The sequence below is a fragment of the Tenrec ecaudatus genome, chromosome 7 (genome assembly GCF_050624435.1).
Source record: "Tenrec ecaudatus isolate mTenEca1 chromosome 7, mTenEca1.hap1, whole genome shotgun sequence".
In the NCBI taxonomy this organism is placed as follows: domain Eukaryota; kingdom Metazoa; phylum Chordata; class Mammalia; order Afrosoricida; family Tenrecidae; genus Tenrec; species Tenrec ecaudatus.
The window spans coordinates 114,280,219-114,305,893 of NC_134536.1; the positions used below are offsets into that span (position 1 = coordinate 114,280,219).

The window sequence follows — 25,675 nt, forward strand, 5'->3', positions numbered from 1 at the left end:
CTTTTTTGGCATGGTAGGGGACTGTGTTAGTCTGGTTACTGTAGAGAAACAAATCCACAAAAACTCATGTATAAGAGAGAGTTTTATATAAATGGTAAGTGCACATCAAGAAAATATCCCAACCCAGTGCTGCTCAAGCCTACAAGTCCAACATTAACCCATATGTCCAACACTAATCCACAAAGTCCTCTTCCATATCACAAAGCACACGCAACGATGCTGACTGCAGAAGGAAAGCCGAATCATTGAACGTGTAAACATCTCAGTGCTGGCAGTGATCTCCACACGGCTGTTCCAGCACCCAGGGCTGCATCTGGGGAGGTCCATGTGGCTTCTCCTCAGGGATGTCTTGCAGGAAGTGAGTGAGCTTTGCCAGCTGAAGGAGGGAACTGGCTAAGGCAGCTGCACCCTGGTCTGACCATCACAAAGCAAGAGACCTGAGAACTAGAAAGGTGAGGTTCACTGAGCCATTTATCCCTCTGCCCTTCATTTAACCCCATATGTGTTTATCGGCTAGGTTGGCACAATAAACTACCTACCTAAGGGACCCTGGAATAAAAGATACAATTTTATTTATTCCATGTTTCTAAAAATTGTGCATGTGAGCTACATAGTAGTAAATCCATTTGAGAACCGGAACTCATCACGACTGCCTTGTTTTTGCAACTGTCTCACCGCTGCAGTCTGACCTCTTTTGTATCGCTCTCTCCACTTCATGAAGATATTGAGTTTTCCTTATCAGACCGCTTTTGCCTAACAGGTTATGGCTTTTGCATGTTTAACTAGATATTAGCTTCAGATCAGCTTGTTTTTGTACTCTTCCAGCTCAGAGGATAGATAGTATTTGGATTTCATGGCGATACTATTTTCTAATTACAGGTAACATTTAGGTCAATTTTTACAAAATAGCATGGGGATTTTTAACTTCACATAATGAGTTTGATTTTCCAACGATCCTACGTTTTATCTTGCTTTTATATAAACAAACTGAGTCAGAAGGAAGGCATTTGATTTGCTAACAGGAAATCAAAACTCGGCTCTCATTTGTTTCCCAGTCCCAGATGAGCCCGTTTCCTTTGAAACTACATGAAGAGCATGATTCATACAGTAATTTAATGTAAGAACTGATCCAAATGTTTGGAATTTGGCTTAAAGACTTACGAATCTCAAACTGTGGCCCTGAGACACTCTTCAAGCCTGGAACTAAGCCCACCCAGGAGCATCAACTCTCAGCCCAGCTTTAGACAGGCCTCTAAAGTGGCCACTGCCACCAGGGAGGAGGATGCGCCTCACAGCAGCCAACCCCGAGGGACTTGAAGGACAGCATGTGCCCAAAGCAAGGCTCAGCAAGCTGGAAGGGGAGGAGAGCAAGAGGAATGGAAGTAGGAGGACCCAGGGAAGAGTTAAGTTGTGGGGATTGTGATCAATGCCATGAAACTTAAGTCGGTGTTCACTGTGGAATGGAAAACTAGCTGGCTGTGTAAAATTTCATCCAGACAGGTAAACAAGCGGCCTTGTAACTCAGAAGCAACAAAGCCCACATGGAAGAAGCACAGCAGCCTGTGCAATCACGAGGTGTCAAAGGGATCAGGTATAAGGCATCATCAGAACAAAAAAAATATTACCAGAGTGAATGAAGGGGGAAGTGCAGGGTGGAGACCCAAAGCCCATTTGTCGGCCACTGGAAATCCCCTTGCAGAGGAGTGTAGGGGAGATGAGTCAGTCAGGGTGCCGTCTAGCACCGATGAAGAATACAGTTTTCCTCCAGTTCCTAAATGCTTCCTCCCTCCCCCACCCCCAACTATCATGATCCGAATTCTACCTTGAAAGTCTGGATAGAGCAGAGGATGTACACTGGTGCATATGGGAGCTGGAGGCACAGGGAATCCAGGGCAGATGATACCTTCAGGACCAGGGTGTGAGTAGCAATACTGGGAGGGTAGAGTGAGAGGGGGGTTAGAAAGAGGGAACCAATTACAAGATCTACATGGGACCTCCTCCCTGGGGGACGGACAACAGAAAAATGGGTGAAAGGAGACGTTGGACAGGGCAAGATATGACAAAATAATAATTTAGAAATTATCAAAGGCTCATGAGGGACGGGGGAGAGGGGAGGGAGGCGGGGAAAAGAGGACCTGATGTAAAGGGCTTACGTGGAGAGCAAATGCTTTGAAAATGATGAGGGCAAAGAATGTACAGATATGCTTTACATAATTGATATATGTATGGATTGTGATAAGAGTTGTATGAGCCCCTAATAAAATGTTTTTAAAAATTTCACCCAGACAACAAGCTTTTTAAAAATGCAGTTATTTTTCATTAACAAATGTCTAACTGTGCATGTGTACTTATTATTAAACATATGGGAAAGGTTTAGCCATAAATTCCATAGTTTATACTCCAAAAGAAATTCGGTGAATGAGTCCAGATTTCAAAAAGATCACTGTAATCTAGTTGTTGAAAGCTAAATTCAAAATCCGCGAAGCAGATTCAGCTTGAAATGATACATCAGGATTATTTAGAATCTTATACTACCCCCGGAGCAGTACCACTGAAGCATGCATGTCGACACAGATGCACGCATGAGGGATGGTTGCAATTGAGAAAGGAGTTAAGAACATAAATATTGGAAAAATAATACCAAAAGAGGAGGAAAAAAATGAGACCAATTAAATAGAAAGTAAAATTCAATTTCCACCTGTTAAAAAAAAGTCAACTTCTGCTGATACAACATTTTTTTTTTGCTCTTGTGGTATTTAAAAAAATTTTATTGGGGGCTCTTACAGGTCTTATCACAATCCATACTTATGTCCATTGTGTCAAGCACATTTGTACATAGGTTGCCATCATCATTCTCAAAACATGTTCTTTCTACTTGAGCTCTTGGTATCAGCTCCTCATTTCCCCCCCTCCCTCCCCGCCCCACCTCCCTCTTGATGATTCAACATTTTTATGAACTCACTGTCATCAAATCCGGTCCAGTTTACTGTGACCCTGTAGGACAGAGTTCACTGTCCCTTGGGGGACAGGCTGTCAATCTTCCGGGAGCAGAAAGCCTAGTCTTTTTCTCGTGGGGTGGCTGGTGGGCTCCTACTGCTCACCTTGCCGTTGGGAGCCCTGCAGTAATCCCCTCCACCACTAACCAGAAAACCAGACTCACCCATTGAGTTGATTCTGAGTCATAGCGACCACATAGGACAAAGTAGAACTGCCCCTTTGGAATTCAGCTAGTTGAACCCTTTATGGGAGAAGAACGCCTCATCTTCTCTTGTGGAGTGGCTGGTCGTTTTCAACTGATAACCTGGAAGTTAGCAGCCCATTGTGTAACCCACTATGCCATTATACAGCGTCTTAAAAAGTATTCTTATTAGTAAGGGACTCTTCGTAGATGGTAAGTGGAAAAGATAAAGACCCTCAATTGGATGAATCGACAGCAGCTGCAGCAGTGGGCCCACACGTAACAAGGTTGGGGAGAGTCTGGCGGGAGTGGACTTGGTTTCATTCTGGTGAACACAGATTGCTGGGAGCTGGAACTGACAAGACAGCACCCAACAACAAGGGGTTCTGGTAATTATTACCATAGTAAAAGGCTTATTTGAACAATAGATGCCGAGAGTCTGATTGCTTTAATCCTTTTGTTATCTCCTGTGGGAAAATGTACATCCATGTTTTGTTAGAACGCCCATATATGACTCTCAAGAAATGAACTATTGCTGTGGCACTTAAAATAAGCGATATTTTATGTCCTCAGATTTTAATGATTACAGCAGTGTGTTAGTCCGGATAGACTAGAGAAACAAATTCCGGACACTTATATGTGTATAAGAGATAGTTTTCTGTAAAGGGTAATTTTACATTAAGAAAGCATCTCAACCCAGTCCACTCCAAGCCTGTAAGTTTGGTATTAGCCCATATGTCTGATACCAATCTATAAAGCCCTCTTCAGACTCATGGAACACATGCAATGAAGCCGAATGCAGGAGGTTCACAAGCCAGTGGTTGACGTCTATGGATCCAGTGGCGGTGTAAGCATCTCAGCACTGACAGGTGTCTCTACATGGCTTCTCCAGCTTCAGGGGTCTGGTTGCATCAGGGTCGGTCCATGTGGCTTCTCCAGCTCAGGGCACTAAGGTAGTTCCATGTGTCTTGTCAGCTGCAGTGTCTCACAGGGAGTGAGCTGAGAGAGAGTGAAGTGTCTCTGGTCTCCAAGGAGGAAATACAGGAGTTCCCAGAATCCTCAGAAGACTGTGCCCACCCAGAGGCCTCATTGGCTGTGATCCCATTGACAGACTAGACCCCACCCCTTCACTCTTGATCCTCAAATTTACAAATGATTATGTAACTACCACAAAAGTAAAGACATTTTAATATTCAAATGACATTAAGATATCTTTAAAAGTCCTGGAAAATTGAGAATGTTTTTGGAGCAAGCAATTTGTTTTGACATTGCTTTTTCAAAATTAATATTTCAAGAGACATGCCAGTGGCACCAAAGCATTTATCTCTGTGTAACTAGTTCCACAACTACCTTAAAGCTGCTTCTTATAATGTGTTTGTATTTTTTCAATTTTATACCATCTTTTTCCCAGAGCAGTACTTGAGAGTTGTGGAAGTAGCATGGTTTTCAGAATTTAGCTGTTGTTCAAGTCCGTCTGAGTGCAGCGTTGACAGGTGTTCAGTCTAATTACCCAGTACTCAATCCTTCGGGTAAAAATCAGGTAGAGTCTTTGATAGTTTTTTTTTATGTGCGCACAGTAGGATGGTATATCTTGAGAGCTTCATGACATTAATGAAGGCAGTTGAGTTGAATGAGCTCCTCAAATTCATGCAGCAAAGCAAACAGCTGAATTGTAATAGACTGAAAGGCAGAATATGGTCATGTGGGTTTTTTTGTATTTATAACAAAACAGGTATATTATTGGTCTAGCTGTTACTGATCATGTGTTTTGTATTTAGGACTTTGGAAGGGTCAGTGAAATGGAGTTGTGGTCCTTGCCCTTCCTTCCTTTGCCATCATTTCTGATGGGGAAGTTGCTTTTGTTTTCAGCACCAGTCACACTTGCTTTGGGAGATTGGGTCAAAGGAAAGTGAGTCTGCCCTGGCAGGTTCCCCCACGAACCATGTGTTCCTGTGGCACTGCGTCGTGAGCTTTCATTCAAGAGCAGGTGACAGCTTGGACATAGCCTGACAGTCCGGGTGATTCCATTGAGCTCGTGCTCTGCTAGGAACAGTGTTGACTCTCTGGCCAGCTTGGCCTGCCCATAAATTCATCTAAGAGGCGTAGTGATGTGATGGAATAACATCCCCTCTCAGGCTTCTATTTGAAATGGACCTTTGACCCTGTCGGCATTGGAAATGGTTGTGTGGACATTTTAAGGGTTCTATCAAAATAAAATGGCAGCGAGAAGCTTGAACAGAAGATACTTATAGTCAGGACGTGCAGTGTAAGACTCTCCTGAAAGTCATTCTTTATTGTGTTTTGTAGTTGCTTAAACACAGAAGGTGTGTCTAAGCGAGAGTGACTCCTTTTATAGATTAAGGGGGAAGGGGGGCACAGTTCTTCTGAAGTCAAAGCAAAGCTTCAAATACAGTAGTAGCCCAAGCTTTGAACTTGATTTCTAAAGGGGTCAGCTGTTTCCAGATCACCAGTTAGTGTCTTTGCCCAAGATCTAGAGTTTAGGTGTTTTTAGAGCACAGGGGTTTTATAATCCTGGCTCTCTGACACTGCACTTTTGTCACTTGAAAGATAAAGGTAATAATAATGCAGTTAGAGGGTTTTAGTAGGATCACATGGGGTGACATATATATACCATTTAGTTCAGTGACTAGTACATATTAAGGACTCCCCCCACCCCCATCCCCAATAGCAGCCATATTGTAAGGTTTTCATTTAAGTGATAGTAGAGTGATTTGGGTCATTGGTCAGTAGTTTACTCTTTCACTGTACGATCATAGTTCTGTATCCTGCACAGTTTTTAAGAACACTGGCAGTTCCCACGTTACGTACATACTTGCCTCTAACGTTATGTAAATTTGCTCTCAACTTGAAATGAGTGAACCAACCCTTAACCTGAAACAAATGATTAATCGCAACAACATTCTCTTGTTGTATATGCAGCTTAAAAGGCCCTTTCTTTAGGCCTGGGAATGGGTTTCTGGTTTTGTTCTACCCCCTGCTGAGAATTTTATTTTTGTCCCAAACACCAGAGCGCTTCAGAAAGTTCATGGAAAGGTGGAATTAAAAGATAATGGAATTTTTCCAGGAATGATTTGAAACTTCCTTGTGTACCGGGTTATAACCCACCTCTAAGAAGCTTGCCAGGCGATTCTTTTGTGCCTTATGCAAACAGTTTATGATTCAGTATATATGTGGTGGAAAGGATATTTTTCAACAGGATGTCAAACCAGAGTGAACACCTGCTTATTTTGCATGAGGATCCAGTGCCCTCACGTCGAATTCTAACAACCCCCCCATGGCATAGAGGGCAGAACTGCCCCCACAGGGTTGGCACGGCTGTAAACCGTGCCGGAAGCAGACTGCCCATCTTCCCCTGTGCAGTGGCTGCTGGGTTCACACCATCAGCTTTTTGCTTAGCAGTTGAGCGCTTCACCGCTGTGCTACCAGAGCCCCCCTTCTTAGAGCACTAAAGGAAAGCTAAAGAAGAGCCTGTTCGGACTTGCCTACACGTTTGACATGAACACACACTCAGAAACAGGTATCCTCTGTCATCCAGGGACTGCCTATAATGATTCCCCTCTTCTCAAGTGGATTTTTGACCTTTTCAGAAGCGTGGAATTCACTAAAGGCAAGGAGTCGTCCAGTACTTCGTGAATGGCGGTGTTGATGCTGGATTGGCTGGGAGCCAGGTGGCAAACATTAAAAGGCAGACATGCATTTTTCCTTTGACTAGGGGCCACATGGTGCCCTTTCCCTACATCAGGCTCCATGCATATCACTGGGTGTTGGGTGCATAGAGCGAGGGGAAAGGTCTTGCTACTAAAAAGTTGGACAATGTGCTATTCGAGATAAATTAGCACGTTCCCATGAGCTCATGCTTTGTCCTAAAAGAAGTCTTTGTTTTGAGATTCTGCTGAGAGTCCAGCTAGCAGTGTGAGCCAGTATTTGGTATAATGCCTACTTATTGAATTCTACTATGTTCTGTTTGTGTTTAAAAACTGGTGACATTGAAACCCAAACAAAAATATTTATTTGTAATCTTACATGCTGCATTTTACTGAAGTGATGTTTGCTAAGGAGTTTTGCCTTATTACAAAATTTAACAGATTGATTTAATCCTACCCTTCTTCTCCAAGAAATTTAGGATGCATGACACAAATTTATAAAGCTAAAAAATTTGCTCGTTACCCATGGAAATCAGAAAATACGATTTTATTTATAGAATTGTTTTTCTAAAATTTAAATATATCACTCAGCATGTCATTCTTTTTTTGTAGGTGTTATAATACTTTGTTTCCAAACCTATTTTCTAATTCTCTCTTAAATGTAAAATATAAACAAAAGAGAAAATGCTCAAGAAATAGAAGTGGGGAAAGATATTAAGAAACTAAGAGTCAACTTTAGTTTTTATTAATATCTGTTATATAATGACAGGATTAGGAATCTTTAGTACATTTGGTACTTTTACAAAAATTGTATCACAATTTTATTCCCATGACGTATCAAACACTGAGTCCTATATGAGTAGCCTTTAGTTTCTCAGTGAAGTATGCACACAGTTTTAAACCATGAAGCCGTACAGAAGGATTTATAATAAAAATGGACAGTCTACTGTCTTCTCCCCTTTTCTCGCACTGTCTTGAAAAGCATCTGGACTCGTATATTCCTTTAAAAAATGTTTTTTCTATTTTATAAATAAAATATTGGATGTTTTAAAAGAGATACCTTTAAACATAGGGTTGCTATGAGCTGGAACTGACTTGATGGCAGCCAACAACTTTTAAATATATATTTTAAAAATTCATGTAGAAATTTCATTGCATTTTAGTTCCATTTCATGATGAAGCTTTTGAAGACCCTCGTATTTTTCTCTGATCATTCTGGTCGCATGACTTTCTGCAGCAAGCTTGAAAAAGGGTCAGTGAAGCAGATGACCCTCAATGAGATGGAGTGACACAGGGTCCCCCACAGCGGGCTTAAACATCGCAGCCACTGTGAGGAGGCTGCAGGACGGGTCTGGGCTGCTTCCTGTTGTACATCGGGTCCCTGTGAGTTGGGACCATCGAACAACAAAGTCAATTCCTACTTTGTGGGTGCATTATTGTCCCTCACTGAGGATATTAGGTTTTTGTTAGTTTTTCATCTCTTGACTACATTTCCTCTGAATTACTTTAAGAAGAAATTGACAACCTTGCTTTGCCTTGTTTTCTACTTCTACACAAGAGGCTCTCCTCACCTATCTTGTGGTCTTTGCCAGCTCGTGTTTAAATGCCGCGTGTGAGAGCTCTCTCTATGGTCTACTTGTCAAAGTTAGCTTTTCTGTAAGATGATCTGGTGGAGTCATTGCATCGGGGAACCCCTGGTATCAGTATTTTAAGGTCTTTTCTTTTGGGCTAGTCTAATTCCTGATAGATCAATCTTCCTCACTCCATCCTGGAGGTAACATGCCTTTCCGCTAGTGTTCTGGTTATTGGGTTGGTTGGTGCAAGATGGTTGGAGGATATTGAGTTTTTTTAATCACTTCTCTTACCCATGCCTCATCTTGCATAGATGGGAGAGCCTTTCTGTATTTCACTCTCCCCACATATAATAGCCTCCCAGCTTTTGGAGGGTTGGGCAGGCCTTTGGCTCGGTAGAGTTGGAGAGAGGAATCCTAGATTTCTCCCTTCTGGCTCAGGCCCACTCCTGTCCCGATCCCAGCTTCCAGAGTTACCTGGTGCTACCGGTTACTGAACTTCTTGGGACTCCAAGGTGTGAATCATGTTTGGCTAAGGGTTTAGCCCGTTCTATTTAAGTCACTTATCTTTGGCTTTTTGGTTTCCACAGTTGATCTGCTTCTTTTCTTTTTCCTTTTTTTAAAGCTCTCTTTAAAAAATTCCATTACTCTTAGAATAGCAATACCAAAAGGATAGGGGGGAGGGGTGAGAGGAGGAAAGGAAGGGGAAAAATCATCATGATCGACCCATAATCACCACCCCCTCCAAGGGGAAGCACAACAGAAACCATGGGGAAGGGAGACAGCAGTCAGTGTGAGATATGAAAATAATAGTCTATCAAGGGTCACGAGGGTTGGGGGGTGGGAGGGGCAAAAAGAGCTGATAACCAAGAACTCATTAAAGAGTAAATGTCTAGAGAAGAATGATGGCAACATATGTACAAATGTGCCTGATACAATTGATATATGGATTGTAATAAGAGTTGTAAGAGCTCCCAGTAAAATGACCTTTTAATTTAAAAAAAATTCCATTACTCAATGTAGTAATATGTTTTCTTGAGAGGGTAGAAGGAAACGGTCAATTCATTCAGAGCTAAATAATGTGATTGTGCAAAATGGGACTGTAGAGAGGGGAAAGGCCTCGGATTGTCCTGATGGTGGTGTCTTGAAGGTCGTGCTGCATTTCCATCCACCATTGCTATTTCAGCAGCAGCTACTGTGGTGTTTTTGGTGTGCTGGATCAGGCCCCACTTAGCTTGACTAAGTTAAATCTGGAAGAGTTATTTAAATTCTTATGCTGCAATGTAGGCTGACGGCCTGGATCAAAATAAAATGTTCCGTTTAGAAACCTTAAAGCAGCTATGTTGGTTTCAGCCCCCAAAGCTAGGAATTTCACCTTAAACTCAGTCATTGGCAATGTTAGCATTTTAAACAGTGTTTTCTCTGATGAAAATTTACAAATTGCAGTTCATTTCTATTCCTTCATGGTAGCTTTAAAGCAACAATGCTACAATGTAATGTTTCATTTTAAGATCTGTTTTCTTCCTCCAGAGACTTGATGACATAGCATCTTAAGCAATAAAAAAATTGGAATTGTCATTAGTTATAGATTGTGGAATATTTATGTATAGAGACTCTATTAATTATTTATTTGAATTTAGAAAGCTAGTCTGAAGTTAGAGTTTATTTTCTGAGCTAAGAAAGAATTAGATTTTTAATGACTGTACTGTTCAGAAACCACCTTGAAAAGCATAGTGTTCTTGTCTGTCTCAGATATGCTTTTGTTCACACTTCTGGAATAGAATTATTAAAAAAATAAAAGTTTTAAAGAATAGTAAAATGAACACTGTACATGAGCAAGTAAACAACTATTGCTGCAAAATCAGAGAACCCTTTAATAAACATATCAAACGTGAAGCTGTGGTTCCTTAACGTATTGTCCTTTTGGGTCTAAGTATGTACACTGAAGCTGGTTATTTCCATCCCTCTAACCTTTTCCGAAGAATTTTTTGCTGTTTGATGGAAACCACATCAAAACAGCATCCTCGAAGGACTCAAATCATGTTTCTTCCTTTGTACAGAGTTTGGACAAGAAAATTAAGTTGGGAGGGGCAGGATGAGACTCACAGCTTAGGTGGGAAGGGTTTCTCAATGACATTTTCATTAAAAGACTTGATAGGTGCTGTCCAGTTGATTGTGGCGCAGTGATCCTAGGTGCCATGGGAAACAAAGCCCAGCCTGGCCATCCCACAGTTGTTGGCATGCTTCGGTCTGTTGTTGCAGACACGGCTATAATCCATCTTGCGAATGTCTTCCTCTCTGTCGCTGACCCTCTGCCTTCTCCGGAGACTCTTCTATGGTGATAAAATGTCCAAGTGCATGTGAGCGGTCTTGCTGTCTTCCCATCTGAGGCACATTCTTTACCAGTAGTGTAATTTATATAATACTGTCAGTATTCAGTGCCCAACTTTCACAGGTGTATGAGACAATTGGGTCAGGCTCATCTTCATAGCTTGGGTCAGGCTCTTTAACACTTTAAAGAGATTTTTGGAGATAAATGTTGGATAAATCTTGATGGTTACCCTCGGTGCATGACTCTCAGCCACTATTTGTTGAATGAAAGAATACTTGTTGGAATTACTGACCCAATGCTCTGTTAAGGCATAGATCATGTCCTAGGGGTTACCTTTGTTCCCTATTTTTGAGATTGGATGTGAGGTTTGGGTTTAATTAATTTTTTAGAAAAGAAAAAGGGACACAGTCACATTATAAAAGATTTCAGCTTCTCCCTGTGTTCTTTTAAAAGACTTTCAACATTACTTAAAAATGAAGTTGGAGGCCTGGAACTCTTTATAGGCCTCTTTCCCCCCTTCTTTTTATGTCTGTCATAAGATAGGCAAGATAAACAATCCCAAGGAGAAAACAACGGGGCGGGGCGGGCAGTTCCAGTGGGAGACAGGGAGGTAGAGTAAAGGGAGTGGGGAGCCAAGAAACTCAGGGACAAGGGAACAACAAGAGATCTAAAATCAATTGTAAGGAGGGCGTATAATGGCTGGTGGGACTCATTCAAAGGGAATGTAGCTGAGAAGAATTATTGAGAGCTGAATGAAAGTTGAACATGATAGTGGGACAGGAGGAAAGTAAAAGGAAATAGAAGAAAGAACTCAGAGGCAAAAGACATTTATAGAGGTGTAAATATAGCCATGCACATATGTAAATATATTAATATATAATGATAGGGATATAGGCCTATGTACATATATTTATAAGGTAAATATTACTAAGGCAGCAGATAGACATTGGGCCTCTACTCATGTCCTCCCTCAATGCAAGAACACTTTGTTCTAATAAGCTGGCATTTTGTGATGCTCACCTTTCTGACATGATTACTGAAGACAAAATGGGTGCATAAGCAAATGTGGTGAAGAAAGCTGATGGTGTCTGGCTATTACAAGATATAGCATCTGGGGTCTTAAAGGCTTGAAGTTAAACAAGCAACCATCTAGCAGGGAAGCAACAAAGCCCACATGGAAGAAGCACACCAACCAGTGTGATCATGAAGTGTTGACAGAATCAGGTATCAGGCTTCAGAAGAACCCAAACTAACAATCATATTGATGTGAACAAGGGGGGTTTGGAGTGGAGACCCAAAGCTCATCTGTATATAATAGGAAATCCCCTCACAGAAGAGTCACAAGGAAGGGATTAGTCAACCAGGGTGCAGTGAGACACCAACAAAATACACATTTCTCTAGTTCTTTATCGTTCCCTCACCCCCACTATCATGACCCCAGTTCTACTTTACAAATCCAGCTAGAACAGAGCATATAAGAGCTCCTTACATAAAGAATCTAGGACAGGTAAACCCTTCAGGAACAGTTAAGGGAGTAGCCATACCATGAGGGTAGGGGGAAGGTGGGGGATCAGGGGGAGAAAGGGGTTCTACACAAAGATTGATGTATAATGTCCCCCCTGTACCCTTTCTCCCCCAGGGGAATGAACAACAGTGATGTGGGTGAAGGGAGACAGGTACAGTGTAAGATATGAAAACAATAATTTATAATTTATCTGATTCATTAGGGTGAGAAGGGGGAGGAAGGGAAAAATAGTTACTGATACCAAGGGCTCAAGTAGAAAGAAATGTTTTGAAAATGATGATGGCAACATATGTACAAATGTCCTTGATACAATTGATGTGTGCATTGTTAAAATAGCTATAAGAGCCCCCACTAAAATTATTTATAAAAAATAAAATTGGAATATACATAATAAAAGTTGTTTTTTAAAAACGAACAAAACATAACATAGCTTTGTTGGAAGTATATATTGCATCAGCAACACTTTTTAAAAGGCAAGAAAACCAAGAAACTGTCTGTCCTTACATTGTACACAGAAAAAAAGATTTCTACAAATATTTTTGTATTATATGCTGTATAAACGTTTATAAATATTTCTAACAATGCTATAAGTGTAAATTAATTTATAACTTGAACGGGGAGAAGTTCTTCATTTCCCAAGAACGTACACTATAGCCCTTCATGTGGAAATAATATGTCATCTTTAGATGTTAGTACTAAGTGAATAAATAAAGGTGCTGGAGCCACTTCTGTTCACCTTTAGATATTAAAACTAATTGAATAAATAAAGGTGTCTTTTCAGGAGGTTTACTGAATGCAGTATGCTGTCTAATTTCTTGACTGCTACTTCCTCAGAGGTTGAGTATGGAGCTAAGTCAGTGACAGCTTGAATCTTTTCACCATGTATCTCATCTTGGTCCAGTTATGTGGATTTTTGTTTCCTTGAGGTTGACATCGAATCCATACTGAAATTTGCAGTCTTTGGTTTCCGTCAGTAAGTGCCCTATTTCATGCAAAGCACGTGTTACTGGAATTCACGTTCTTGCCTTACCAAGGAAAGGACTTGAGGAGACTTTGGTAGACATAGGGCGTCAAGAACCCAGGAGGAAGAAATCCTCACTAGCTTGCATGACCAGCCGTGGTGTCTCTTGTCTCCCGCATGCATGCTCAGTGTTTTTAAGAATTTCTGTGTCTGGGACTTTCAGGAATCCTCACTGACAAGGGAACTTCTATGGGGGGTCACAAGGGGTTCTGGGAAATGTAGTCCCCGGATGTTGCTGTGTATTCTGTCTAGGCTCTGTCCAAATCTCTACCTATGCTCCCTTACCTTATCTCAGAATCCTTCAATATTAGAACTCAAGGCTTGGATATGTTATGCAGTACTTTCAGCTTGAGAAATGGTGCACATGTTCACTCCATTTTAGATTTTCTAGCTCCAGGTCTTTGTCCACTTTATTATCATGGCCAGTGCTAGCACATTTCAGCTCACTAATGCCCAGAATAGCATTCCATTGTGTTTTGATGACTTCCAGGTTTCCTAGACTTGTTCTCTGTACATTCTGTGTCTGGCTATTAATGAATGTCTACAGCGGTCTCCTCTCATTCTATGTTGATCCCCATCAGCAAATGCACACCTCCAGGACATACTTGATCCACGCCATAAGATCAGTTCTACTGTGATGAGGCAGCTCGCCCGCAGTTTTGCTCTAAATGCCTTCCAACTGCAGGGGCACACCTTTTTTTTTTTTTTGGTTTTTTAAAATCATTTTATTAGGGGTTCATACAACTCCTATCACAATCCATACATACGTCAATTGTGTAAAGCACATGTGTACATTCTTTTTTTTTTTTACATCTTATTAGGGACTCACACAACTTTTATCACAGTCCATACATATACATACATCAATTTTATAAAGCACCTCCATACATTCCCCGCCCCAATCATTCTCAAAGCATTCGCTCTCCACTTAAGCCTTTTGCATCAGGTCCTCTTTTTTTTTTCCCCTCCCTCCCTGCTCCCCCCTCCCAATGTGCCCTTGGTAATTTATACATCGTTATTTTGTCATATCTTGCCCTATCCGGAGTCTCCCTCCCCCCCTTCTCTGCCGTCCCTCTCCCAGGGAGGAGGTCACATGTGGATCCCTGTAATCAGTTCCCCCTTTTCAACCCACTCCCCCTTCACTCTCCCAGCATCGCCCCTCACACCCCTGGTCCTGAAGGTATCATCCACCCTGGATTCCCTGTGCCTCCAGCCCTCATATGCACCAGTGTACAACCTCTGCCCTGTCCAGCCCTGCAAGGTAGAATTCGGATCATGGTAGTTGGGGGGAGGAAGCATCCAGGACCCGGGGGAAAGCTGTGTTCTTCATCGGTACTACCTCGCACCCTGATTGACCCATCTCCTCTCCTAAACCCCTCTATGAGGGGATCTCCATTGGCCGACACTTGGGCCTTGGGTCTCCACTCTGCACTTCCCCCTTCATTCAATATGGTGTATGTATATATATATATATATACATATATACACACATGTATATATATACACACATATATATAGACACACACACATATATACATATACACACATATATCTTTTTTTTTTTGCATGATGCCTTTATACCTGGTCCCTTTGGCACCTCGTGATCGCACTGGCTGGTGTGCTTCTTCCATGTGGGCTTTTTTGCTTCTGAGCTAGATGGCCGCTTGTTCACCTTCAAGCCTTTAAGACCCTAGACACTATCTCTTTTGATAGCCGGGCACCATCAGCTTTCTTCACCACATTTGCTTATGCACCCATTTGTCTTCAGAGATCCTATCATGGAGGTGTGCAGTCAATGATATGATTTTTTTGTTCTTTGATGCCTGGTAACTGATCCCTTCGGGACCACTCGATCACACAGGCTGGTTTGTTCTCCCATATGGACTTTGTTGCTTCTGAGCTAGATGGCCGCTTGTTTATCTTCAAACCTTTTAAGACCCCAGTCACTAACTCTTTTGATAGCCGGGCACCATCAGCTTTCTTCACCACATTTACTTGTTCACCCACTTTGGCTCCAGCCGTTGTGTCGGGAGAGTGAGCATCATAGAGTTCCAATTTAATAAAAGAAAGTATTCATGCATTGAGGGAGTGTTTGAGTAGAGGCCCAAGGTCCTTCCGCCACCTTAATACTTAACCTATAAATATAGACACATAGATCTACTTCCCCATCCTACTATATATATTTGCATGTACATGTCTTTGTCTAGACCTCCATAAATGGGGCACACCTTTTCTAGCGCTGTATCAGATGGCATTTTGCGGCTATTTGCAAGGTTTTCAGTGTCTTTTAAAATCTTATTTTTAAGAAATGGCTCCCCAGGTCCTTCTGACTACTCTTCCTCCATCTCCAAACACCAACGAAACCCACTCGCCATGGGCATCCCCAGTGTTTTTGGAAAAGAAGGTGGAACGGTTTTCAGCATCACAGCACATGGAAGGCACCCCAACAAACTGGCAATGGACAGTGGATTAAAATACTCTATGATCAAATTGAGACATGCATTTGACATTAGCTTTCACTGAGTGCTGAAGTGCTTAGAAACTTGTGAGGGAAAAGGTAGACTGAAAGATAGACTGAAAAAGTTGACATTTTGATGTGTCAGTTCTCTTGGTCTTGGTCAATTCTAATCTGAAAAACAGTCTGCCCCGCATTGTGGGGTATGACTCTTCCCCACTGCCGTTGCAAGTCCTCTTGTGGAGTGCGTCTTATTAGTAATGCTGATATTCATTTATTTCTCACTGGCTGCGATTATTAACCTTTTATGTATAAGTCACTGTTCTAATGTCTTATGGGCAGAACGCATATTTAGCGACTTTTTAATGCAGTCTGGCAGTAGAATGAAAAGCATTTTTAAAATTGCCCCTAGGTTTGGTGTTTGTAAGGTGAGGTTAAAGGGTGTGGGCGTTGCCAGGATTCAAAGGTAAACTTTGTGTGTCTTGGTACAATTTGGGTATACAGCTCACAGGTTTCATCAGACTTCTCAAGGAATACAGAAAACATGAATGATTCTTGCTGTTTGTTGCAGTTTTGTTCTGTATATATGTTTTGTTTTGCTCCGGTGTGTTTGTGATTATATTCATGGTAAATAGTTTATAGAGATTTCTAAATATTTAATAAGAAAATAGAAGGCTTAATTTTATCCATAAATAGTCATTAACAGAATAGGTACTTGATTATTTTGACCCATGACCCTTACTTATTTGGTGATTATTTATACACGTTGAGTGATTAGAAATCATCATTTAGTAGTAAAGTTTTAATGCTTAATGCATTCAGTTATAGAGTCTCCTCGAATGACACCACGTTCCTTAACTAGTACATTACAGACAGATCCAGCCTGTCAGCTGGACAACTGCTCGTTGCAGACAATTTTAGTCACAGACCCCTGTGAGGATTAGCATTAGCTTAAATCGGGGGCCCGCAGTAAAAGAATTTATAAACTTCTAAGGTGTTACCCAGTTTTCCAAGGTAATGTTTATGATTCCATTCCCTTTTAAGAGACACTATTATCTCAAAGGAATGTAGTTAAGACACTTCCTAGTAATTGTGTGATCAGAGTTATTTTATAAGTTATTACAGGCTGTGGTAGCTCCAAGCCTTTGTGTATATTGTCCAGAAAAGATACTTTATAAATAGAGCTTTCCTTTTCTCTATTCTTACCTTAGCTTTTGGTAGTTTAGATGCGTTTTGCTAGTAGCTGGTTCTTAGCTAGTTATTTCTTTTTTTTTTTTTTTAAATCATTTTAATAGGGTCTCATACAACTCTTATCACAATCTATACATACATCAACTGTGTAAGCAGATTTGTACATTCATTGCCCTAATCATTCTCAAAACATCCGCTCTCTACCCAAGTCCCTGGCATCACCTCTTCATTTCCCCACCTCCCTCCCTGCTCCCTCCTGAACCCTTGATAATTTAATGTTATTTTGTCATATCTTGCACTGTCCCCCTTCACCCACTTTTCTGTTGTCCTTCCCCCAGGGAAGAGGTTATATGTAGTTCCTTGTAATTGGTTCCCCCTTTCCAATCCACCCTCTCTAGAAATCTCTTTCAACAACAAAAAATACATATCTTTTGTATTGCGTGAAGGTTTATAGCAAATCAATTTTCCATTCCTTTACACACATTTTGTTTCCTGCCTTTGTTCATAATCCCAATGCACATCCCTGATTCTCATTCCAGCTCCTCCCTGTTTCCATCCCTCTTAGGAGGCAGAACTGACTCAATGGCAGTGGGTTGGTTTCTTTGGTTTTCTTCACCTTTCCGCCTTCTGAACTTTGTCCTTGATGAAATGCTGCCCATTTGATCTCACACTGTTCATCATTCTACAGAGTCTCTATCAGGTTTGCGCTTCTTGTCTCCTTATACAATGATTATTTGGCTGAAGAATGAAGTCACAAGGGTAAGCTCACTTCTGGGTCTGAAGGATAACTAAGAGCACAGTCTTGGGGTTCCACCAGTAATTTTTAGTTTCGCATTTTTTCACACTGTATTCACGATCTTTTAATGTAATAATCTCTTTCATTAAGATCAATAGTGGTAGTTGGGCATCATCTAGTTCTGCTCTCAAGACTGTGAAGCCTGTGGTGTATGGAATAACATAGATATCATTTAAATTATATACATATACCATTGCAAAAAAGATATAAAGGGGGGTGTAGGGTACGAGGTAAAAATACTACGTGAGACCTAAAAACATTCATACAAATATGGAATTAAAATAAAATTTTTCCATGAATTTTATGAAGCCCTCTGGTATACATCTGAATATAAGGTAACGACAACCATTATGGGTTTGAGTCAATTAAGAGCACAGCAGTGTCCAAATCTGATTATGTGAAGCCTTTATTATAGCAGGGAAGCCCGGACTGCAGAGGGGCCATCAGAAGGTGTAGTCTGTCATGCTGCAGGGCCAGTGTTTCTCTGGCCGAGCCTTTTACAGCATTCAGGAAGCAAGCAGGGTACAGAGAGCAGAAAAAGCATGTTAAAAATGCACATATCATTAAGTAAGCAATAGTGACAGAGCAAAAATAAAATGGATTTAAGCACAGTTCTTAGGCAGCCCGTTTTATGACTCTCCCCTGGATCTTGTCTTTAGTTAAGCCTCCCTGGGAAAGAAAAGATAAACACCTGCTCTGGAGAGAACAACTTACTGGTCCTCTCAGGTAAGGAAAAGTGTAAACTAGTTTACCCTAAGGACATTTACTGGCTGGGCATTCCATTCAAGTGATGACAAAGCACAGGTGGCATTAGAGAGAACAAAGGCCAAGTTCAATGGTGAGGACTGTCCAAAAGATGGGGTGGGGTGGGGGGAGGGTTGCTTGGGAGCAGAGGAATTTTTGTGGTGGTTTTACCTTAGCCTTCAGGTCAATGAAAAAGTGGGGTGACATGAGCTGTCTCCTTCACAACCATGATCCTAAAAGTAAGGCAGCTACTTTATTCTGAACTAGGAAGTGGCACAGCAATTGAAAGTGTGCCCCATAATGAGAGGTGCTTCCCTGTCCACTCTCCATCTCAGGCATAACTTGGGGAGAAAAAGCATATTTCTTTAGTTAGGCCACATAGTGAATGTTTTTATTAAGAGAGAAGAGGCATTGTTTGATACCTGGATTAAAGTCTAAGAAGACTATTCAGAGAATGCAGATACGTAGTTAAGAGCATACTGTGACTAGCTGCCCTTCTGAAAGAGTGGGTTCATTTGACATTTTGTGTACCAAATTAGGGAGACGTGTACCCCAAATTGCTAAGTAGCAATTCTGGATTTTCTGGATCTAAGGATTCATTCAGGTTAAAGTTGAATGAATGTACTCACACAGGGCTACAGAACCATGATTCTTGTTTTAATGAGAGAAAACGAGTGGGGTTTGACTAGATTTTCATAGTCCTGTCCATGTCAAAATCAGCTTACTAGTCATTTAAAGATATTCTTCAACATGGGTGGAGACAGACAGGAGATATGTGTAAGATATGAAAAAGAATAATTTAATGGCTGGCCCCACCATGAGACATGGTGCCCCTCACTGTCCCATGGCACTACAGGGGACTGCACCGGAGACACAGCGCGGGAACCGCACCTGACCCGATCCCACCACACCGAGGCAAAGCACTGGGGGAGTGCAGCGGAACAGCAAGGGAATGGAGCGGCAAGGTCCCCAGGGAACGCCGAAAGCGGACTTCGGGGCCAGGGCGCGGTGCATCAACAGACTGGACTGGAAAACGCTCCCAAAGGCCAACAAACGATCCCCAAAAAAACAAACAAACAAAAAAAGAATAATTTATAATTTATCAGGGGCTCAGAGGGTGGGGCACGGAGGGAAAAAAGAGGAGCTGATACTCAAGCACAAAGAAAATGCTTGGAAATGATTGTAATATACGTACAATGTGTTTGATTCAATCGATGTGTGGATTGTTATAAGAGCTGTAAGAGCCCCCAACAAAATGATTAATAATAAAAAAATTGTGATCAAATAATCTTGCAAAAGAAAGATAACCTCGCCCTAAATCGAAAATAAAGGCAAAGGGAAAATCGGTGTTTTTCTGCTGGATTATCAGCGAGCACCCTTAGGCCATCTGTGCCAAGAACTTCATGTATTGTTCTCTAGCATCAAAATGGTCAGCAGGCCGGTTGTAGGCGGTCCACACTGGCTCTCCAACAAATAGCCGCATTGCTTTTACATAGTTCTTTTCGTCGAGTGTGAAACGGTGATATATTCCCGCAGGGAGAGTTATCATGTCGCCTTTCTCCATGGAAATCCGGATCCACTTGTCCTCCTTGTCTCTTACATCAAAATAACCACTCCCATCCAAGACATATCGAATCTCATCATCCAAATGTAAATGTTCCTCATAAAATATTTTAATTTTCCAGTAAAACACGCCGAGCCCACGCAGTTGCTCCAGGCCGACCGGGCGGCCGGGCTCCAGCCGGTGGGGCCTCCTCGGGTCGTCCGGGGACTCGTCCATGTACCACGCTTCCACCATCTCCCCGGCAGGCTGCAGCGCAAGCCCCACAATGGACTGACCGCCCGCAGATGCGCGAGCGCCTCGTTCTCAGCTAGTTATTTCTTTATGTTTTCAAAGGCAACATGTGTTGCTATAAAATATTTATTTCAAGAGGATAGCAAAAACCAGGCTGAGAGAATGTTGGGTCATCTCTGCAAACCCAGATTACTTTACAGAACTCCAGTGAATTGGCTGAAACTGGTCGAGGTATGCTCTACCCAGTGGTGGACCAGAGCTTCCAGAGGTGGATGCATGGAATATAATTAAGCATCCCCAATGCTCTTTGATTTTAATTTTCAACTGCTGTTGAAAACCAAACCAAATCCACTCTCATCACATCAATACCGACTCATGGTGACCTTACATTAGAATTTCCAAGGCTGTGAATCTTTATGGGAACGGTTATAATATCTCACTTTCTCCTTTGGAGCAACTGGTGAATTTGAACTGCCTACCTTGTTTTAGCAGGCCATCACTTTTTCAATAGCACTACAGGTCTCTGTTAAAGCAGCGGTTCTCAACCTGTGGGCCGAGACCCTTTTGGGGGTCGAACAGCCCTTTCGCAGGGGTTGCCTAAGACCATTGGAAAACACATATTTATTAAAAAAAATTTTATTAGGGGCTCATTCAACTCTTATCACAATCAATACATACATCAATTGGGAAAACACATGTTTCTGATAGCCTTAGACACCGAGACACCACACCTTTAGATGTCTCCAGGTGGGTCCGCCCACATGCAGATACGCCTACATACAAGTACTGGCTTGAAGACCGTTACCCATGCTACCCCATGCTTCAAGACAAAATTTCATTTATTTGTAATTAGAAATAAATATTTCACAATATATAATTACGTATTGTGATTAATCACTATGCTTTAATTATGTTCAATTTGTAACAATGAAAATACATACTGCGTATCAGATATTTATAGTACAATTCATAACAGCAAAATTACAGTTATGAAGTAGCAACAAAAATAATTTTATGGTTGGGGGTCAATATGAGGAACTGTATTAAAGGGTCGCAGCATTAGGAAGGTTGAGAACCACTGTGTTAAAAGTAGGAACAATTATATATATATTTTTTATTAGACTCTGCTGATTTTAACCTTCACCATTTACTTCCACACTGCCATCAAGTTGATTTGGACTCAGACCTGATAGGACAGGGTAGAACTGTCCCTGTGAATTTCTAAGACTAACTTTTTTGGAGTGTAGAAAGGCTTGCTTTGGTGGTTTCAACCTGATGACCTGGGGTTAGCAGCCCCATAGGTAACCACGAAGCCAATATGTTTCTGACTTTAGCCACTAAGTTTTGTTTACTTATGACAACTTGAAGATAACACACAGTACAAAGGATTTCATCCTTTGTTATATAATGCACAGATTATGGCGCTTTGGACACAAACTGACCAACGTGGGGAAGTCCTGCCTATATCAGTTTTAAGAAGGGACCTTGTGTGACTTAACTTAACTTCTCTGTATTTAATAAATAGATTGTCACCTGGTTATTCTTATATTATTGAACTCTTTTACCCGCTTTCAAGGAGTCTTAAGTGAGGTGGGCGTGGGGAGGTAGAGGCAGACATTGGTCAAATCATTACCTTTGCATTTTCAGCTAGAATAAGTGAGCATTTCTGTAGTGGGGTTTGACTTTGGGCAGGCAGTTAAGGAATGTAAAGAAGTAATTCTTTAGTGTAAGCTTTCAGTATAGTTGTATTCTTTATTTATGGTTTTTATATTTTATACATATGTATCCTTTTTATATGTGTCAACTCCATTTCTTAGTTTAGCACAGTATGAACAGTAAAGTAATGAGTATATATTTTGAGGATAGGAATAATTTCCTTTGTCTTGGAAATAAGGACTTCTTTGATGGGAATCTTTTTCTTCTTTTATTACAATGGCTAAATTTCTGCCTGAATTTTTCCATTCGCTTTCCATTTTATGGATCGTCAAATTCAGGGTCCTTGCAATGGCTTACACGGTCCTCCATAGCCCAGCTTCTCTGTTGCCTCCTTGATCTCATCTCTTAGTAGTCCTTCCTTCGTCCCTCCAGATGTGATGTCTTCCTTGCTCTTGTTTGAGCAGTTGAGCATAACAGGCATGTCCTATTGTCTCTTCTTAGAACATATGAGGTAGTTAGTTTATTGTGCCAACCTGGTCGATAAACACATGTGGGGTTAATTGAAGGGCAGAGGGATAAATGGCTCAGTGAACCTCACCTTTCTAGTTCTCCGGTCTCTTGCTTTGTGATGGTCAGACTAGGGTGCAGCTGCCTTAGCTAGTTTCCTGCTTCAGCTGGCAAGGCTTACCTCTGCAAGACATCCCTGAGGAGAAGCCACATGGACCTACCCCGATGCAGCCCTGGGTGCTGGAGCAGCCCTGGGGAGACCCCTGCCAGCACTGAGATGCTTACACATTCACTGACTCGGCTTTCCTCCTGCAGTCAGCATCATTGTGTATGTTTTGTGAGATAGAGGAGGACTTTGTGGATTGGCATTGGACATATGGGTTAATATTGGACTTGTGGGCTTGGGCAGCACTGGGTTGGGATGTTTTCTTGATGTGCACTTACCCTTTATATAAAACTCTCTCTTATACATAAGAATTTTTGTGGATTTGTTTCTCTAAAGTACCCGGACTATAACACATCTTTCCCACACCTGCATGGCCAGATCCTCTTTCAAATTTTGCCAAAAGCTTTCTTTTTTCCTTCCTTCCTTCCTTTCTTTTTTCAAAAGCTTTCTCAGCAATGACTCTTTGAGCCCCCCTTTTTTTGAAATTCCAGTTTATTTCCCTTTTCTTCTTCATTCCCTACTTTCCCTGATTTTTCCATAGTCATGATCACTTTCATTGTCGTATATGCTTGTTTATTATGTTTAATGCAGGGCTTAGTTTTTGCTGCTTTCTGCTATGATTTAAGTTTAACATGGCAGCGTTCTTTTTTCTAGGCATCAGCTTATTCTCAGCTCATAAAAATAGTAAACTTTTTTCAATCAATGTCAGTTTTATAAAATGAATGAATAAATTGATAAGGCATTAGTTGTGGATGTTGGATATTGATTCATTTGTTCATATCTGATCACCAAGCCAAGGACCCTGAACCTAACCAAGACTGTTTTAGAAAACCCATTGATTTTTGACAAGCTGCCAACCGTAAAATTATAATAATCATAGCTTTTCTTGTGTTTTTTATGAGTAGCTTACAAGCATAAGCCGAGTCAAAATGGAGGGTAAAAAAGATAGTGACTCATATTTTTATGAGCACGTTTGAGTTAGGTAGGAAATTGCCCACTTCTGTTTCTCAGTTATGAGAGATAAGGCTTCCCTCTCTAACCAGACTGTTAGAGGCATTGAGATGATTGCAGACCGAGGTCTCAGATGGATGTGAAAGACTAAAAGCTTTAGGGACACCAGCAGCACGGCTTTCTGTCTGCATAATTTCACAGCCAGGTGTTCAAAGCCACCTTTGCTTACCTACCTTTATCTTCAGTACCTATTTGGCCCATGGTAAAATTCCCAATATCTAAAGAATGAATTTTATGAGACAACACATTGTCAATAAAGAGCAAGCACATGCATGATCTAGACAGTACACCTATTTTAGAAATGACTTTAATTTCTTTATTATTGAACTTACATTAAATAAAAGTAATCTTTCACTTGGAGTCTCAGGCACGAAAGTTTTCAATAAGATGTAAAGCCATACATCAACTAGTAAAATTTTAGGTAGCGACTCGTGTCACAGAGCAGATGGATTGGATTTTGGGTCACACAAAGTGGTAAGCATGTTGTGGCTGTTTCTCGTTGCGAGGGACAAAAGTAGCATTGCTCATATATTCTTTCTACCCATATTCCACTGAAGTAAACTCAGTGAACCCCAAACCAGGTTTTGCTAACTGAATTCTCAGAGGAAATGCTACCTAGGTGATTTTAGAATGTACATTTCTTTTTTTTTTTTACCCTTTCTTCCCTGTAGGAAGGTTGGCTAGAAGGCTGTCATAGCTTTACCCTTTAATACAGTTTATGTTGTGGTGACCCCCCCCAACTGTGAAATTATTTTAGTTGCCACTTCATCACTGTAATTGTGCTACTGTTATGAATCGGACGACTCCTGTGAAAAGGTCTTTCGCCCTCCAAAGGTGTCATGACCCACAGGTTGAGAACCGCTGATGTAAAGTCTCTTGGAATTCTTCAAGGCTTTTTTCAAGCACTGGTACTTTACCTGGAGTCTGCCCTGCCGTATTTCATTTTCTCCATCCTTCCGCATGTCTCTCCTCTCTAAGAACAGGTTGGTTTCTGTTACCCCTCATCCCCTCTGCTTCACCACTCAGACCCAAAATCTCTTTTGCATCTCTGACTTCTGTACTGTAATCTGGCTTATATGATGTTCTGGCATATATTTCCATGTTTCCTATATTATTCCACCAAATGGCTGATTGGACTTGATTCTCTTGGTCAGTAGTTCTAAGTCCTGTCTTCTTTCTTTAGTGATGTCTTAGGGTGATTCTAGACTGTTAATGTGAAGTGAAGGTATGTTTGAAAGCGCTTTAAGTGCCTGTATCAGTGTAAAGCTCGATGGATATTTGGAAATGAAAATTAGAGGAAGGTGAAATCTGCAGAGTAGTGAAGGAGATAGAGGCTGTGCTTTTGAAAAGCTCAGTGGAAATTGGCATTTCCTCTGGTGACATAGATGTGACATAGATGGAATTATGCTCATGAAATTAATCAATCGCAAAGGATAAATATTGGATGAGATTTTTGCTATAAAAAAAAACAGCAACCAAGAAAATGTGTCCTACCAGTAGAAACAATTCGATCATGAACAGCGGTGGAGAGCAAGCAAGGGAAAGGCGGGACCTCGGCTGGAGGATAAGACTCGGGTGTAGCTCAGCTCAGGGCTGTCGCGCTGGATCGGACTCAGTGATCCTGTAAGGCCGTGGCGGACTGCCCCTGTGGGTTTCTGAGACAACTTTAGCCCGCAGAGCAGCAGCTGGTAATTTTGAACTGCTGACTTTGGGGTTCGCAGCCAAATGAGTAACCACTGTCACCAGGGCTCCAGCTAGGGTGTCACTCACTCACTGCCATCGAGTGAGCGCTGACTCATAGTGACCCCCTGTGGGTTCCAGAGACTGCGACTCCTTATGGGAGTAGAAAGCCCAGTCTTTCTCCCAAGGACCTGCTGTGGCTTTCGAACTTCCTCCTCCCTCACATCCTTCCTTCCCAAGGTCTTTCCTAGCTCCCTTTCCCCCAAATTTTCCTTCTTCCCTTAAATATTTGAGTATCTCTTCCCCGTGGTGACAGGCTTGCTGTTGGGATCCAAAGATAACGAGATGGGTCACTAGGTCACTGCTCTCCTGTAAGTTGGTG

General features: G+C 41.5%; 2 protein-coding genes across 9 annotated transcripts in view; one reads left to right on the forward strand and one right to left on the reverse strand.

The window, feature by feature from the left end:
* Positions 1-25,675, forward strand: part of DST (dystonin) — a 450,811-nt gene that overhangs the window by 102,726 nt on the left and 322,410 nt on the right. The window lies entirely within an intron of this gene.
* Positions 17,243-20,312, reverse strand: LOC142453539 (acireductone dioxygenase-like). The gene has a single exon (XM_075554947.1). It carries the CDS (start codon positions 20,274-20,276, stop codon positions 19,857-19,859), a length of 420 nt encoding a protein of 139 aa, XP_075411062.1. The 5' UTR covers positions 20,277-20,312; the 3' UTR covers positions 17,243-19,856.